The sequence below is a fragment of the Eschrichtius robustus genome, chromosome 10 (genome assembly GCF_028021215.1).
Source record: "Eschrichtius robustus isolate mEscRob2 chromosome 10, mEscRob2.pri, whole genome shotgun sequence".
Taxonomy (NCBI): Eukaryota; Metazoa; Chordata; class Mammalia; order Artiodactyla; family Eschrichtiidae; genus Eschrichtius; species Eschrichtius robustus.
Window position 1 is genome coordinate 49,358,306 of NC_090833.1, and position 15,623 is coordinate 49,373,928.

General features: G+C 33.7%; 1 protein-coding gene across 3 annotated transcripts in view; it reads right to left on the reverse strand.

The window, feature by feature from the left end:
• Positions 1–15,623, reverse strand: part of SMC5 (structural maintenance of chromosomes 5) — a 96,026-nt gene that overhangs the window by 59,547 nt on the left and 20,856 nt on the right. For all 3 annotated transcript variants that reach the window (XM_068552320.1, XM_068552319.1, XM_068552318.1), the window contains 4 exons: positions 4,484–4,646; positions 3,336–3,470; positions 1,631–1,771; positions 64–225 (listed from right to left, as the gene is read on the reverse strand). In XM_068552320.1, coding sequence (XP_068408421.1) covers positions 64–225; positions 1,631–1,771; positions 3,336–3,470; positions 4,484–4,646 — 601 coding nt within the window. The remainder of the gene's footprint in view (positions 1–63; positions 226–1,630; positions 1,772–3,335; positions 3,471–4,483; positions 4,647–15,623) is intronic.

A 15,623-nucleotide genomic window follows, 5' to 3' on the forward strand; every position in this document is an offset into this window, starting at 1 on the left:
CAAAATATTTTTGTATTTGCTAAAATAAAATACAGGAAATCCAAAATTGAGCCAGGAAAGTACCTTCTCTTTGATTCGAGCCTCCAAATTGTGACGCTGCCTTTCAGTTTCTTCAATACGTTGTGTTATAGGAATCTGCCCTTCTTTAAGTTTTCTGACCTCATCCTTTGCTCGGTCCCGAGCTAATTTTACTTCTTCATATTCCTGACGAACATTTTCATATTCCTTGTAATGAATTCAAGAAAGAGAAGTTAATGCACTCCTAGCTTAAAGTAACACAAATACTAAAATCAAGGTACAAGCAGAAACCAAATCTATGAAAAAGACAGTTTTGAATCCCTTTGGCAGGTCTATTAATAAAAAATTTGCCCTCTGAAACAACTTCAGAAATAGTAAATACCAACATAATGATTAACTCAGTGATACTCACTGAGCACTTATCTCTATCACTAGGGCAGACTCTCTGTCTTCCATCCCTTCCTGTTATTGAAACTTACATCCTAATGGCTTCTAACACTAGGACCTCCTCTAGTCTCTCAATAAAGAAGGGATTCAAAAACATATAAAGAACCAAAAGAAACTCAGTTATGAAAAATAAAAATGAAAAAACAAAAGTAAAATGGCTCAAGAGAAAAACAAAATATAGCATCCAGGTGAAAATGATGCTTGTCACGTCACAGGAATTAATAAATATTTGCTAAAAAAATTAAGTGGAGTGCTAAGAGAGCATATAGTAAGAATGAATGGGATGAAGAAAGGTAGGAAAAGAATACAAATAAACATTACAGTAAATCAAAAAAAGGAAAAAATGAAAAAAGATTGAAATCAATCTTGAAAGAAAAGGGAGAAATCAAAAGACTTCAAAAGACAAACATAAAGCAGGTGCAAGAATAATAATGGACATAGGATAAACCTAATCAAAATGAGCTGAAGAAAGAAAAAAGTTTAAGAAAATGGAATTACGGGAAAGGATAGGGTGAAGCAGGGGTGGTGGGGTTAGGGTGGGTGGGAGAAGGTTCACAAATAAAGCCACATATTTCTCCAATCTAATAATTATTTCCATCCTAGCCTTAAAAACATTATTAAACTTTCTTATTTTGTTCCACCCACTGAAAAGTAATGTACTGAGGGAAATGAATCTTTGGCCCAAACTGGTTTTAAACAGTATACATCACAGAGTGACTAAAAACAGTAGCCTCAGTAAGCTTATGAAACGTAATGAGCAGAAGATTACAATTAATATCCTTCAACTTTGTCTGTAGCTGAAGCTGATATTAGTAGCACACTCAAAGTAAATTCTCAGTGACCTGAGGACACTCAAAGATTTAATTTTTACATATGTAAACATTTTTAGCTCATTAACATTTTATAAAACAAAACTATCTGTTGACTCAAATCTGGAAAAATTAAGGGCACAGACTTAATCAACTGTTATCTGTTATGCAATAACAACAACATAGCACACAGTTATATAATAACACAAAGAAAGAGATAAATGTTACTATGTATGATATACAAAGCAAAAATGAACAAAAGCACCTAATTTGAATACACAGTAATTAATGCCTTCTTTATAACTTTTCTGCTAATTAAAGAATCACTATTTTCACCTTTAATAACTCACACTTACCACCCATGGCCTTTTTGCTTCAAGCATCTCAATCAAATCTAAATGTCGCTTACGTTCATAAAACCTCTCCACATCTTGTTTATATCTTTCATTCCTCTGAATCATCTTCTCTAGATATTCAGTTTTCTCTTTGCATGAGGTCTAAAATAAATATTTATTTAACAATTAGTTTAACTGAAGAAAGACAAAAGGTCAAAGCTTTTAATAATGAAAAATGTACAGTGCTAGCAAAATTTCACAATAAATGATTCCATAGGAGTTCTTAAGAACTGTGTGAAACTAATGTGCACACCTGAATTCTGGTCTAGGTTCTACTATTTATTAATTATGGGACTGTGAGGAAGCCCTGACACGACTCTAAGCCTGGACTCTTCTTGCCTAAAGAGAAGAGAGGTATCTGCCCCATTCACCTCAAGGGTAGAAGCAACTCAACTTACTATAGGTGAAAGCTCAACAAAAGCTCTAACATCACATACAAATGAAGAGTGGTATTATTATGATTACTATGTTATAAATACCAATGACTGAAGGACTTAGAAATGAGATAAAGGAAAGCTAAAATTCAGCCTTTATATTGTGAATTAACAAATGCCAAAAATGTACTCAGAGCTTAGTAGAATACGTTTGTTTTCTTTCAGCGTTTGGTAGGTAGTTTCAGTGAGTGTTTCAGAGGGGTGTGTTAAGATTGTTTGACGTGGGGAAAAGTAAAAGGACCGACAGAGTATATAAAGTAGGATAAAATAATTACGAGTCCTTTGGCCATTCACTCTGAATAAGTATAACAATAAAAATAGTATTAAATTATAATAAAACTCATTATCAAGTATAGGCAGTTACAGTTTAAGAGAAAGCATTTGTTTACAAGACTTCTCATTACAAAAATTTACTGAATTTATTTTAGCTGCTGAGATATGGAAAATGATTCATTAAATAAAACACCTTTTCAAATGATATGATATAAAAGAACATTTTAATTTATTTATTAAAGGTGAAAATAAAAAATCAAACACTGCAACTAAATGTACAGTTCTTTTACAAAGTCCATCCTCACACAACTGAAAAAAATATGAGAACTGGCTCAACAGAGACACTATATTAAAAGCTACATATCTGCTGTATTACCCAAAGCCTTACACAGTGCCTGGCATATAGCAGGTGTTTAGTAAATACTGAATGAATAAAAGAATAACACTGAAACTTACTGAGAGAAAAAATATACTTTATAATACTATTATTGGTTCTTTAGAACAGGGGTCCCCAATCCCCAGTCTGTGGACCGGTAGCGGTCCGCGGCCTGTTAAGAACCAGGCCGCACAGCAGGAGGCAAGCAAGTGAAGCTTCATCTGCTGCTCCCCATCGCTCATATTACTGCCTGAACCATCTCCCACCCCTCACCCCGTCCATAGAAAAACTGCCTTCCATGAATCCGGTCCCTGGTGCCAAAAAGGTTGGGGACTGCTGCTTTAGAAATTCAATTAATAACATATATTTGATGAAATGATAGTCAAAAATGTCAAACTTTATATAAAATCCATTCCCACTTTTTGTCACCTAACTTAATTAATGTTAGCAACAAAATCCTAGGTGAAAAAAAATCACAAATATATGAATGCACTCAATGAATCAGAACTACTATTTACTTTCCCACATTTTGAGACATAGAAATCAATGACAGACACAAAATGAGTTGTCTATTTATAAATACCTCTAGTTGTTTTTCTTTCTCCCTGAAGTTTTTGAGTTCACAGTGGTATTTGTGCATTTCTGGAGGACCAATTGACTTCTCAGTAGCTTCAAGGAGTTCAATTTTACTGAGTTTAGCAAATTCTCCAACTTTATCCTAGAGCAAAAACCTTAAATATCAGTTAATATTATCGTTTATAAATATCTTCAAAACATTTTTCACTCAGTGATACTTGTCAAGAAGAAACTCATTTAAAAGAAAAAAAACCTTTATTTTGAGATGTGAATCTTAATATAAACCCTGTCCTTCATATATCATTCTTTAAAATAATAAACTTAGGGTATAAACTGTCATCTTTTTGAGAACCTTAAAAAAATTTCGATGTCAATATTTCCAGGTTGAAAGTTCTATACACATTTAACAAATAGTTTGGAAATAAAAGAAAAAATACTCCCCTGGACTGAAATGATTATCTACTACACATAATTTGGAATGGAATACTAGAAGTTAAAAAAAAAAACACAGAGCAATTTTAAACATCTACTTCTGTAGATAGTCTTATATCAGCTGATAAATACTTGCAAATTTTAACTTTTCTTTCACTTGGACATAGTAATCAAATCATCATTGTTTCTGAAGAAAAAAATGAACTATAATTCAGTCACTAGACTGCATTCAAAGACAAATTTAAAAGATCTGATTTTAACATATAACATGCAATATCAGGATGTTTTATTTTTACTAAACAAACTTAAAATATGAAAGGTCTTTAGAAGGCACACCTATAGATTTAAAAGTCTTAGTATATAAAATATTTTATACAAATACACTGATTAAGAAGTTGTTTATTAACAAAATTTTACGAGTCTATGAATGGGAGCACACAGCTGTTCAAGTTACTCTCTGTACTTAAAAATAATACCTTTATTTCCTTTACAATACTTTAACAGACTTATTAATTGATTATTTCCAAATTACTACAAATTAGTAAGATTATACTGTAAGAGATGAGATGCTACCTTTCACAAAGAACTGTCAGTATTAAGACCACTATGCTCATTTTAAATAGTAAACATTACAATACTCTTAAAAAGTATTTACATTCTTATATGACATAAAGAGGAAACATACACAAAATTTTCCCACCTTTACATTTAATTCTCTCATACCTGAGGTAGAAACTGGCAAAGATTGCCCACTTGAATATTTAAGGCTGCAACCTGCTCTTCTACTACTTTCTGAGTTGTAGATTTTTTGTTGATGAACCAAAAGGACTGATTTTTTGCCACATCAATCTCACGAGTGATTACAAGATTTCCAGATGTCCTGAACCTAGTTAAAAAATAAATTAAAAACCTTTATACTCAAAATACATACATTATTTTAGAAATAAAATTTCTAAAATTCTCTTGCATCAAAGGTTGCCACATAGGATTATTATTATAATTTTTACTCCTTTTGACATTTTGGCCCCTCCAAAGAAGGAAAGCCTGACATTTTATTAGTGATAATACATAACTGACCACCTGCAGGTTATTACTCTTTCAACATTTGAAATTATTTAAACTGTTAAAATAAAATAAAAACAAATGCCGATACTAATTCCCAAACACTGCCAGAGGAGTTATTTATCCTTTAATCATTATGCTACACTCCAATCACGTGTGTTGACTACAATTTTAAATGGGTTGGTATATAAAAACATGTAACAGTTAAACCTCGAAACTCTCTCTACTTGGAAAATGTATGAATGAAAACTAACTCTTACATATGCATTTCCAGACATCAAAATCAGCCTGCCCATACAGGTGGCCCATGGTTTCCTCATCTTACACTCCACCACTCTGAATTCAGAGGAGACTGTACCACATGACTATAAGGAACATTAAACAACAGAAAATCTGAAAGAAGGGTATTTACTTATTTCTTGCTTTTAAAAGTACTACTGCTTCACACCTCCTATCTATTCATCCATCTTCTTCACTGGCAATCAGCAGCATGGGAAGAAGCCTGGGACCACCAGAGAGACAAGGTGCCATTGTTGGGGTGTGTGTGAGGAGAGGGGTGGGACTGCCATAGAAGTTCCTTTCTCTGCACGCGTGCTTTCAGGCGGCAGGGCACCACCTACAAGAGCTCCAGGGATGGGTGCGAGCTACCACTGCCATCTAGGACTCCACAGATGGGTATGGAGTGCTGCCGCTGCCAAGGGTCCCATGAGTGGGTGCTGGTTGCTTCCCCCACCTCCTGGAAGCGTGCACGGGCAGTGCACCTGCATAGCCCCTATCAAGGGATAACAGCCAGTACATGCTGAGGAAAGAGACGGCAAGCATCCAAACCAAAAGCAACCCTCACACCAAAAAAATATTAAATGCACACAAGCTACACAGGGACACTCCTGCATATAATTAGCCCTCCAAGACTACGGTACATAATTGTTTCTCCTAAACACACAGAGTAAGAGAGATATAAGAGGAACCATTCCCAGTGAAAAGACCGAGAGAATTCCCCTGAAGGAACAATGAAACAGACCTCTTCAGTCTAATAGACACCAAGTTCAAAAAGAAGGTAACAAAAATACTGAAGGAATTAAGAAAGGCTATCAACAGAAATGCAAATTACTGTAAAAGGGAAGTAGAAACTATAAGGAAGAGACAAGAAAAATTAGAAAATTCACTTGCCGAGACAAAAGTTGAGCTAAAGGCAATGAATAGCAGAATGAATAATGCAGAAGAAAGAGTAAGTGATCTGGAAGATAGAATAATGGAAATTACCTGATCAAAACAGCAGACAGAAAGCCAAATGGGAAAAAAAAAAAGAAAGCAATATAAGAGACCTATGGGATAATACAAAGCATGCCAATCTACACATAACAAGGATTCCAGAAGGAGAAGAAAGAGAAAAGGGGATTGAAAATGTATTTGAAGAAACTACTGAAAACTTCTCAAACCTAAAGAAGGAAACAGATATCCAGATACAGGAAACAGAAGGTCCCAAACAAGATGAACCCAAACAGACGTACATCAAGACATATTATAATAAAAATGGCAAAAGTTAAAAATAAAGAGAAGATTCTAAAAGCAGCAAGAGAAAAGCAAAGAGTTAATTTCAAGGGAACCCCCATAAGACTATCAGCCGATTTCTCTACAGAAACACTGCAGGCCAGAAGGGAGTGGCAAAATATATTCACAGTCTTAAAACGGAAAAATCTGCAACCTAGAATACTCTACCTAGCAAGATTATCGTTTAGAATAGAAGGAGAGATAAAGAATTTCTCAGACAAGCAAAAACTAAAAGAATAAAGCGATACTAAACCTATCCTAAAAGAAATATTGAAAGGTCTTCTCTAAATAGAAAAAAGCAAGAAGATATAGGAAGGAGGAAATCACAATTGGAAAGTAAACCACTTAAATAAGCCAGTATACAGATCAAAAAGAAAAACAATAAAAGACCTATTTGTGAAAGCTACGATAAAGACAAGGAACAGCAAAAGTATAAACATGAAGGTGTAAAAAAAGGACATCAAAATCATAAAATGTGGGGAAGAAGAGTAAGAAAATGTAGATTCTTTTTTTTTTTAGACTGTGTTTGAGCCTGTATGACTCTCAGTCTAAAGCAAGCAGATATAAGAAGGGGTTAACATACTTGAAAAACAGGGCAACCATAAATCAAAAACATACAATAGATTCACAAAAACCAAAAAGAAGAGAACACAAGCATAAAATAAAAGAAAGTAATCAAATCACAAAAAGAAAAACAAAAAAGGAAAGGAAGAAAGAAGAAACATACAATCAACTGGAAAACAAGGTTTAAAGTGGCAATAAATATATATGTATCAATAATTACCTTAAATGTCAATGGACTAAATGCTCCAAAAAAAGACACAGAGTGGCCGACTGGATGAAAAAACAAGAGCCTACAATATGCTGCCTACAAGAGATCCACCTTAGGGCAAAGGACACACACAGACTGAAAGCAAGGGGATGGAAAAAGATATTTCATGCAAACGGAAATGACAAGAAAGCGGGAGTCACAATAAGCGTATCAGACAAAATAGATTTTAAAACAGAGGCCATAAAGAAAGATAAAGAAGGATACTATATACTGATAAAAAGGTCAATACAAGAAGAGGATTTTACACTCTTCAACATATATGCACCTAATATAGGAGAATACAAATACATAAAACATACTAGCAGACATAAAGGCAGAAATTGATGGGAATACAATAATAGGAGACTTTAACACCCCACTCACATCAACAAACAGATCTTCTAGACAGAAAATCAATAAGGTAACAGAGATCCTGAATGATACAACAGAACAGTTAGACTTAATTGATATTTTCAGAACATTACATCCAAAAAAAACCCAGAATACACATTCTTTTCAAGTGTACATGGAATATTCTCTAGGACTGACCACATACTAGGGCACAAAACTAACCTCAACAAATTTAAGAGTACAGAAATTATTTCAAGGATCTCCTCCAACCACAATGGCATGAAACAAGAAATCAACCACAGGAAAAGAAATGAGAAAAAAAAATTACATGGAGACTAAATAACACGCTACTAAAAAATCAATGGGTCAATGAGGAAATCAAAAAGGAAATTAAAAATACCTGGAGACAAATGGCAATGAAAACACAACCATACAAAATCTATGAGAGGCAGCAAAAGCAGCTCTTAGAGGGAAGTTCACAGCGATACAGGCCTTCCTCAAAAAATAAGAAAAACCTCAAATAAACAACCTAACCTACCACCTACAAGAATTAGAAAAAGAAGAATAAACAAAACCTAAAGTCAGCAGAAGGAAGGAAATAATAAAGAACAGAGAGGAAATAAATAAAATAGACATTAAAAACACAACAGAAAAAAATTAGTAAAACCAAGAGCTGGTTCTTTGAAAGGGTAAACAAAATTGACATGTCTCTGGCCAGGCTCACCAAGAAGAAAAAAGAGAGAATCCAAATAAACAAAATAAGAAATGAAAAAGGAGAAATCTCAACCGATACTGCAGAAATACAAAAAACCATAAGAGAATACTATGAATAATTATATGCCAACAAAGTTGACAACCTGTAAGAAATGGACAACTTTCTAGAAACACAGAGCCCACCAAAACTGAATCAAGAAGAAAGATAATTTGAACAGATCTATCACTAGAGGTGAAATAGAATCTGTAATTAAAAAATAAAACAAAACAAAAAAACTCCCTACAAACAAAAGTCCAGGACCAGATGGCTTCACAGGCGAATTCTACCAAACATACAAAGATCATACTTATACTGATCCTTCTAAAACTCTTTCAAAAGACTGACGAGGAGGGAACACTCTCAAAGACATTCTATGAAGCCACCGTCACCCTAATACCAAAACCAGACAAAGACATCACCAAAAAAGAAAATTATAACATCTTTGATTAGTATAGATGCAAAAGTTCTCAACAAAATATTAGCAAACCAAATCCAACAATACATAAAAAAGATCATACACCATGACCAAGTGGGGTCCATCTCAAGTTCACAAGGATGATTCAATATATGCAAATCAATCAATGTTAATACACCACATTAACAAAACAAAAGTCGAAAACCACATCATCATCTCAATAGACACAGAAAAAGGATTTGACGAAATTCAACATCCATTCATGGTGAAAACTCTTACCAAAGTGGGTATAGAGGGCACATATCTCGACATAATAAAAGTCATTTATGACAAACCCACAGCCAATATAATACTCAGTGGTGAAAAGCGGAAAGCCTTCTCACTAAAACCTGGAAGAAGACAAGGATCACCACTCTCAACTCTTCTATTCAACCTAGTATTGCAAGTCCTAGCCACAGCACTCAGAAAAGAAAAAGAAATAAAAAGTATCCAAATTGGAAGGGAAGAGGTAAAATATTTACTATATGTAGATGACATGATAGTATACATAGAAAACCCTAAGGACACCACACAAAAGCCACTAGATCTGATAAATGAATTCAGCAAAGTAGCAGAATACAAGATTAACATTCAGAAATCAGTTGCATTTCTTTATATTAACAATGAAATATTAGAAAGGGAATGTAAAAAAACAATCCCTTTAAAAATTGCACCAAAAAAACCCCTTAGGAATAAACCTGACCAAGGAGGTGAAAGACTTATATGCTGAGAACTATAAAACATTAATAAAGGAAATCAAAGAGGATTCAAAGAAATGAAAAGATATCCCATGCTCTTGGAGAGGAAGAATTAATATTGTTAAAACGGCCATCCTATCCAAAGCAATCTACAGATTTAATGCGATCCCTAGCAAGTCACCCATGACATTTTTCACATAACTAGAACAAATAATACAAAAATTTATACGGAACCATAGAAGACCCAGAATTGTAAAGGAATCCTGAGGAAAAAAAACAAAGCAGGAGGTATAACCCTCCCAGACTTCAGACAATACTACAAAGCTACAATAATCAAAACAGTGTGGTATTGGTACAAAAACAGACATATGGATCAGTGGAATAAAATAGAGAGCCCAGAAATAAACCCACACACCTATGGTCAATCTTTGACAAAGGAGGCAAGAATATAAAGTGGGAAAAAGACAATCTCTTCAGCAAGTGGTACTGGAAAAGTTGGACAGTTGCATGTAAATCAATGAAGTTAGAACACACCCTCACACTATGCACAAAAACAAACTCAAAATAGCTTAAAGACTTAAATGTAAGACATGACACCATAAAACTACTAGAAGAGAGCATAGGCAAAACATTCTCTGACATAAATCGTACAAGTGTTTTCTTAGGTCAGCCTCCCAAGGCAATAGAAATAAAAACAAAAATAAACAAATGGGACCTAATCAAACTTACAAGCTTTTGCACAACAAAGGAAACCATAAACAAAATGAAAAGACAACCCACAGAATGAGAAAATATTTGCAAACAATGTGACTGACAAGGCCTTAACTTCCAAAATATACAAACAACTCATACAGCTCAATAACAAAAAGACAAACAACCCAATTGAAAAATGGACAGGAGACCTAAATAGATATTTCTCCAAAGAAGACATACAGATGGCCAGTAGGCACATGAAAAGATGTTCAACATCACTAATTATTAGAGTAAATGCAAACCAAAAGCACAACAAGGTACCACCTCATGCCGATCACAATGGCCATCATTAAAAAGTCTACAAATAAATGCTGGAGAGGGTGTGAAGAAAAGGGAACCCTCCTACACTGTTGGTGGGAATGTAATTTGGTACAGCCACTAAGGAAAACAGTATGGAGGTTCCTCAGAAAACTAAAAATAGAATTACCATATGATCCAGCAAGCCACTGCTGGGCATATATCTGGAGAAAACTATAATTCAAAAAGATATATGCACCCCAATGTTCAGAGCACTACCATTCACGATAGCTAAGACATGGAAACAACCTAAATGTCCATCAACAGATGAATGGATAAAGAAGATGTGGTATATATATACACAATGGAATACTACCCAGCCATAAAAAAGAACAGAATAATGTCATTTGCAGCAACATGAATGCAACTAGAGATTATCACACTAAGTAAGTCAGAAAGAGAAAGACAAATACCATATGATATCACTTATATGTGGAATCTAAAATATGGCACAAATGAACCTATCTACAAAACAGAAACAGACTCACAGTCATAGAGAACAGACCTGTGGTTGCCAAGGGGGAGGAGGGGTGGGAGAAGGATTGGCTGGGAATTTGGGGATAGTAGATGCAAACTATTACATCTAGAATGGATAAACAACAAGGTCCTACTGTATAGCACAGGGAACTATATCCAATCTCCTGGGATAATCCATAATGGAAAAGAATATAAAAAAGAAGGTATATATGTGTATAACTGAGTCACTTTGCTGTACAGCAGAAATTAGCACAACATTGTAAATCAACTATACTTTAATTAAAAAAAAAAAAAAAGAAACAAAAAGGAAAAAAGAAACCATCCCCAAAAGGCTATACTGTCACTGTGAGGGTAAACTAGAATTACTCCATTACCTCCACCACCACCATCACCCACAGCAAGGCAAACTTGCCTGTATCAAACTATGACTCGAACTGGAAATGAAGAAAAATTTTACCCTGAGAGTTACTAACCCCAAGTCACTCTCAAACAGATTTGTATGTTGAAGTTACATGACAGACGTAAGGAGGTTCAAACACCCTCAAACTGAGAATTCTGTGTATTGAGATACTGGTTTAAAAGTATCCAATGATCTCTAACAGAAGTTAACAAAAATTCTCTCTGCAGGAATCTACCTTTATCATCAAAGAGTTTAACACAGATAAAGTTCCAAGAGAAAGGAGAAGCTCGCTGGAAACACACTCGCAAGAAAACAAAGCTTCAAGAGTAAGAACTAGCAGAAATAGAAAGTAAAATCATATTGGAATCAAAGGACTCAAGTATAAATACGTTTATTATATTTTAAGAAATAAAAGATTGAAAATATAAATAAATGATATGAAAAAGAACCAAAGAGAAATGGATCTAGAATGCAATGTAGACATAAAAAGATGAAAAATATGAAAGATGTTAAGAGACACGGATGACTAAGAAAGCGTAACATCTGTCTTGTAAGAGTTCTGGAAGGAAGGGAGGCCAAGAATGGGTCAGTGGCAGTATTTGGAGAAATAACAGATAAGAATTTTCCAAACTACAGATTTAAGAAGAAATCACAGCAAAATAAATAAAAAATAAATCCACACATAAATATATGATGTGAAACTATAAAACACCAAAAACAATTACTAACAAAGAAACTAAGATTAGATTCACAACAGAAGACAATAGAATACTTTGCATGTGCTGAGAAAAGATCTATCAGTGTAGAATTTTATATAAAGCAAGTACATCTTTCAAGATTTAGAGCAAGATATTTACAGACAAAAACTGAGTGTTAGAAGAGCTTCATTAAAGGAAACTTTAAAGAATGTCCTCTGGCAGAAAGTGATCCCAGAGGGAAGAAAACAAATGCAAGAAAGAATGAAAAGCAAGGCAAACAGAAAATATGTGGTGTAATTCTAAACAAACATTACAGTTTAAATTAATAATAGTTTTTATGTCTTGAAGAGTTTAAGAAACAAGACAGAATTAAAGTAGCATATAAATTCAGAAAAAAAGTTATAAAAAGCACTCTAAGATATTTATTCAGTAGAAGATGAAAATTTAATTAAGTCTAGACTCTATTAAAGTATTTGTTAAAAATTCTAATAACCATTAAAACAAGAGAACAATGCATAATTTCCAAAACAATAAAAAAAGAAAAATTAACCAAACAAAAAAATCCAAATGAAGGCAAGAGAGGAAACAAATACTGAAAAGTGGGCCAAATTAAAGGCACAGAATAAGGCAGTAAAAATAAGTCCAGATGTATAAGTAATTACAATAAATGAACTGTATGTATTATTTAAAAGACTATATGAAAAACACCACCCAGCTATCCTTGTTTAAATAAGATAAAAAAGATATTAAAAACTTGAAATGAATGAAAGATAACCAGGAAAATATTTAAAGAGAAAGCTGCTAAGTACATTCATTAATAGCAAATTAAACAGATTCTAAAGCAAGAAGCCTCGAAAGATGAAGAAATCAGCACATAACAATAAAGAATTCAATAATGTCCTGAAAATATATAAAGCAAAAATTGACAGAGAACAAGGGTAATTGATGAATCCACATAAAGGGATAGTGTAATACACTTTTCTCAGTAATTAAGGAATTGATCTGACAACTGCAATCAGCTAAAATACAGAAGATTTAGCAATATAACTAATAAGCTTGAACTAAAGGACAAATACTGAACATTGCACATACAACAGCAGAATTCTCATTCTTTCAACCAAACAAGTAACAATTACAAAAGCTCAGTACAAGTAATAAGTCTCAACAAATTTCAAAGGATTGAGAACATAAAGACCATCTCTCTCTCTCTCTCTCTCTTTCTTTTACCACACTACTATCGAAGTGGAAATCAATACTAAAACATAACAGGAAAATCACTACATTAGAATCTGAAACAACTTTTAATTTATGAACTCAAAAAGAAAATGAAAAAAAACATTCACGACTGAAAAGTACGAAAACACAATATACCAAAATTTGGGAGATGGAACTAAAGCAATACTGAGAGGGAAATTTTTAACCTTAACTATTTATATCAGGGAAAAAACAAAAGACTGAAAATTAGTACAATAAATATCCATTTCAAGAAATTAGAACAAAAGAAACCAAAAGTTTAAAGAAAAATTAGTAAAGGTAAGAGTAAAAATGAATGAAATAGAAAGCAATGATGTAAGACAGAAATAACAATGCAAAAAGTTAATTCATTAAAAAAGACTAATAAAACTAACAAATCAATTTTTTCCAAATCATGAAAAAAGCATGAATGAAAGAGGGGAATACAACTACAGAAGACACTTAGATAATATATATTATATATGAGACAACATAATACAAATTTAATAAAGTTACATAAGAAGCTATTATTCAGCCCAATAAAATTAAAAGCTAAGACGAAAAATTCTTTTAGAAAAGCATAAACTACCATGATGATTCAAGAAATAGAAAAACTAAATAATCCATTATCATTAATTAAATTAAATCAATAGTTAAAAAATTAAAAAAACAAAAACACTCGAGGCCCAGATGATTTTATCAGTAAGTTTAACCAAACCTTCAAACAACAAATATTTCACAAACAAAATACAGATGTAAAAATCCTAAATAAAACATTAGAAAAGCAAATCTAGCAATGCAAAAATTATGACTATACTGCATTTATTCTAAGAATGCAAAACTGGGTGACTATCAGGAAATTAACTGAATTTAACAATTAAAATAATATGATCAATTCAATAGATGCTGATAAAATTCATTAGCTAGTCATAATTAAAAGAACACCAAATCAGGAACAAAAAGTAAATGGTATCAAGGAACCAAGTAAGTGGTATCTTCCAAAGTCCTACAACAAATACCTCATTTCACTCCAGCCACACTACCATTTTTCTGTTCCTCAGAAACAACAAATTTAATTCTGCCCTAGATCCTGAGCACAAACTATTCCATCTGCCTGGAATACTCTACTCCCAGTTCTTATGGTTCTCATTTAGTTCTCAACTCATGAATATTCTCAACAGGCCTTTCCTGAACATTCAACAGAAATAAATAAAAGCACCACCTCCCCTAAACCTTGCCAAGGCCTACAATGAGCTAAATCTAATTTAAGTTCTTTGTCTTCATTTTACTCGACCTATCAGCAACACTGGACACATATCACTCCCTCCTCCTCAAGCCATCGAGCCATTCAAAGTACTGCTTTCCAGGTACTATATTCTTCTGACTCACTAGCATTCCTCCCAGTTTCCTTTCCCTACATTCAGCCTCTAAATGCTGCAGTACAACAGGGTCTAGCTCTTAGACTTCTTTGCTTTGTTATCTTCTCCCTTGGAGATTTCAATCACCCTACTGCCAACTCCCCAAACGCATTATCTTTGGCCCAGACTTCTCGCCAAACGACAGGTTAAAAAATCCAATTGCCCATTCAACATTTCTACCTGAATGGCTATATAGGCATCTCAAACTTTACTCTGTATTTTACTGACCCTGAAAAGCATCGGTTTTTGTTATTGTTCTTTTCCATCTTAACATTTCTGAAACTGGGTTGTGCATTTCAAACCGTGTCATAGTTCAACTGGAAGCTGCATTTTACAAATGCTGCCATCTTAATTTGATGAAATATAATTTACTCCAAAATGAGCTTCTGATCTTACCCTAAAACATACTGATGCAGGTTTCATTACCTCAGCTAACAGAAACTCCACTCTTAAGCATGCCAGATTATCTATATATGTACATGTCCTCTTTGATGCCTCTCTTTCACACCCTATATTCAATTTGTGAGCAAATCCCAAACTATTTTAATTTCTCTTAAGGTTATTATATTCATCACTACATTGGTATCCTTGCTTTTGCCTCTGTTTTCTATTTTTCACACAGCAACCTAAATGGTCTGGTTAAAATTTAAGTTAGATTATGTCACCTCTCTGCTCAAATCCTGGTGGCTTCCCATCTTATTCAAAATAAATGCAAATTCCTTACATTGGTCCACAAGGCCTTATGAGCTGGCTCCCTCCCTGATATTTTCAGAACTTACCTTTTCCTGTTCAATGCAATCCAGTGACTCTAGGTACCACTTCAGAGTCTTAGCATTAACAGATTCCTCTACCTGAAATGCTGTTTCTCCAAATATCTCCATGCTCATCCCCTTATTCTCTTCAAGT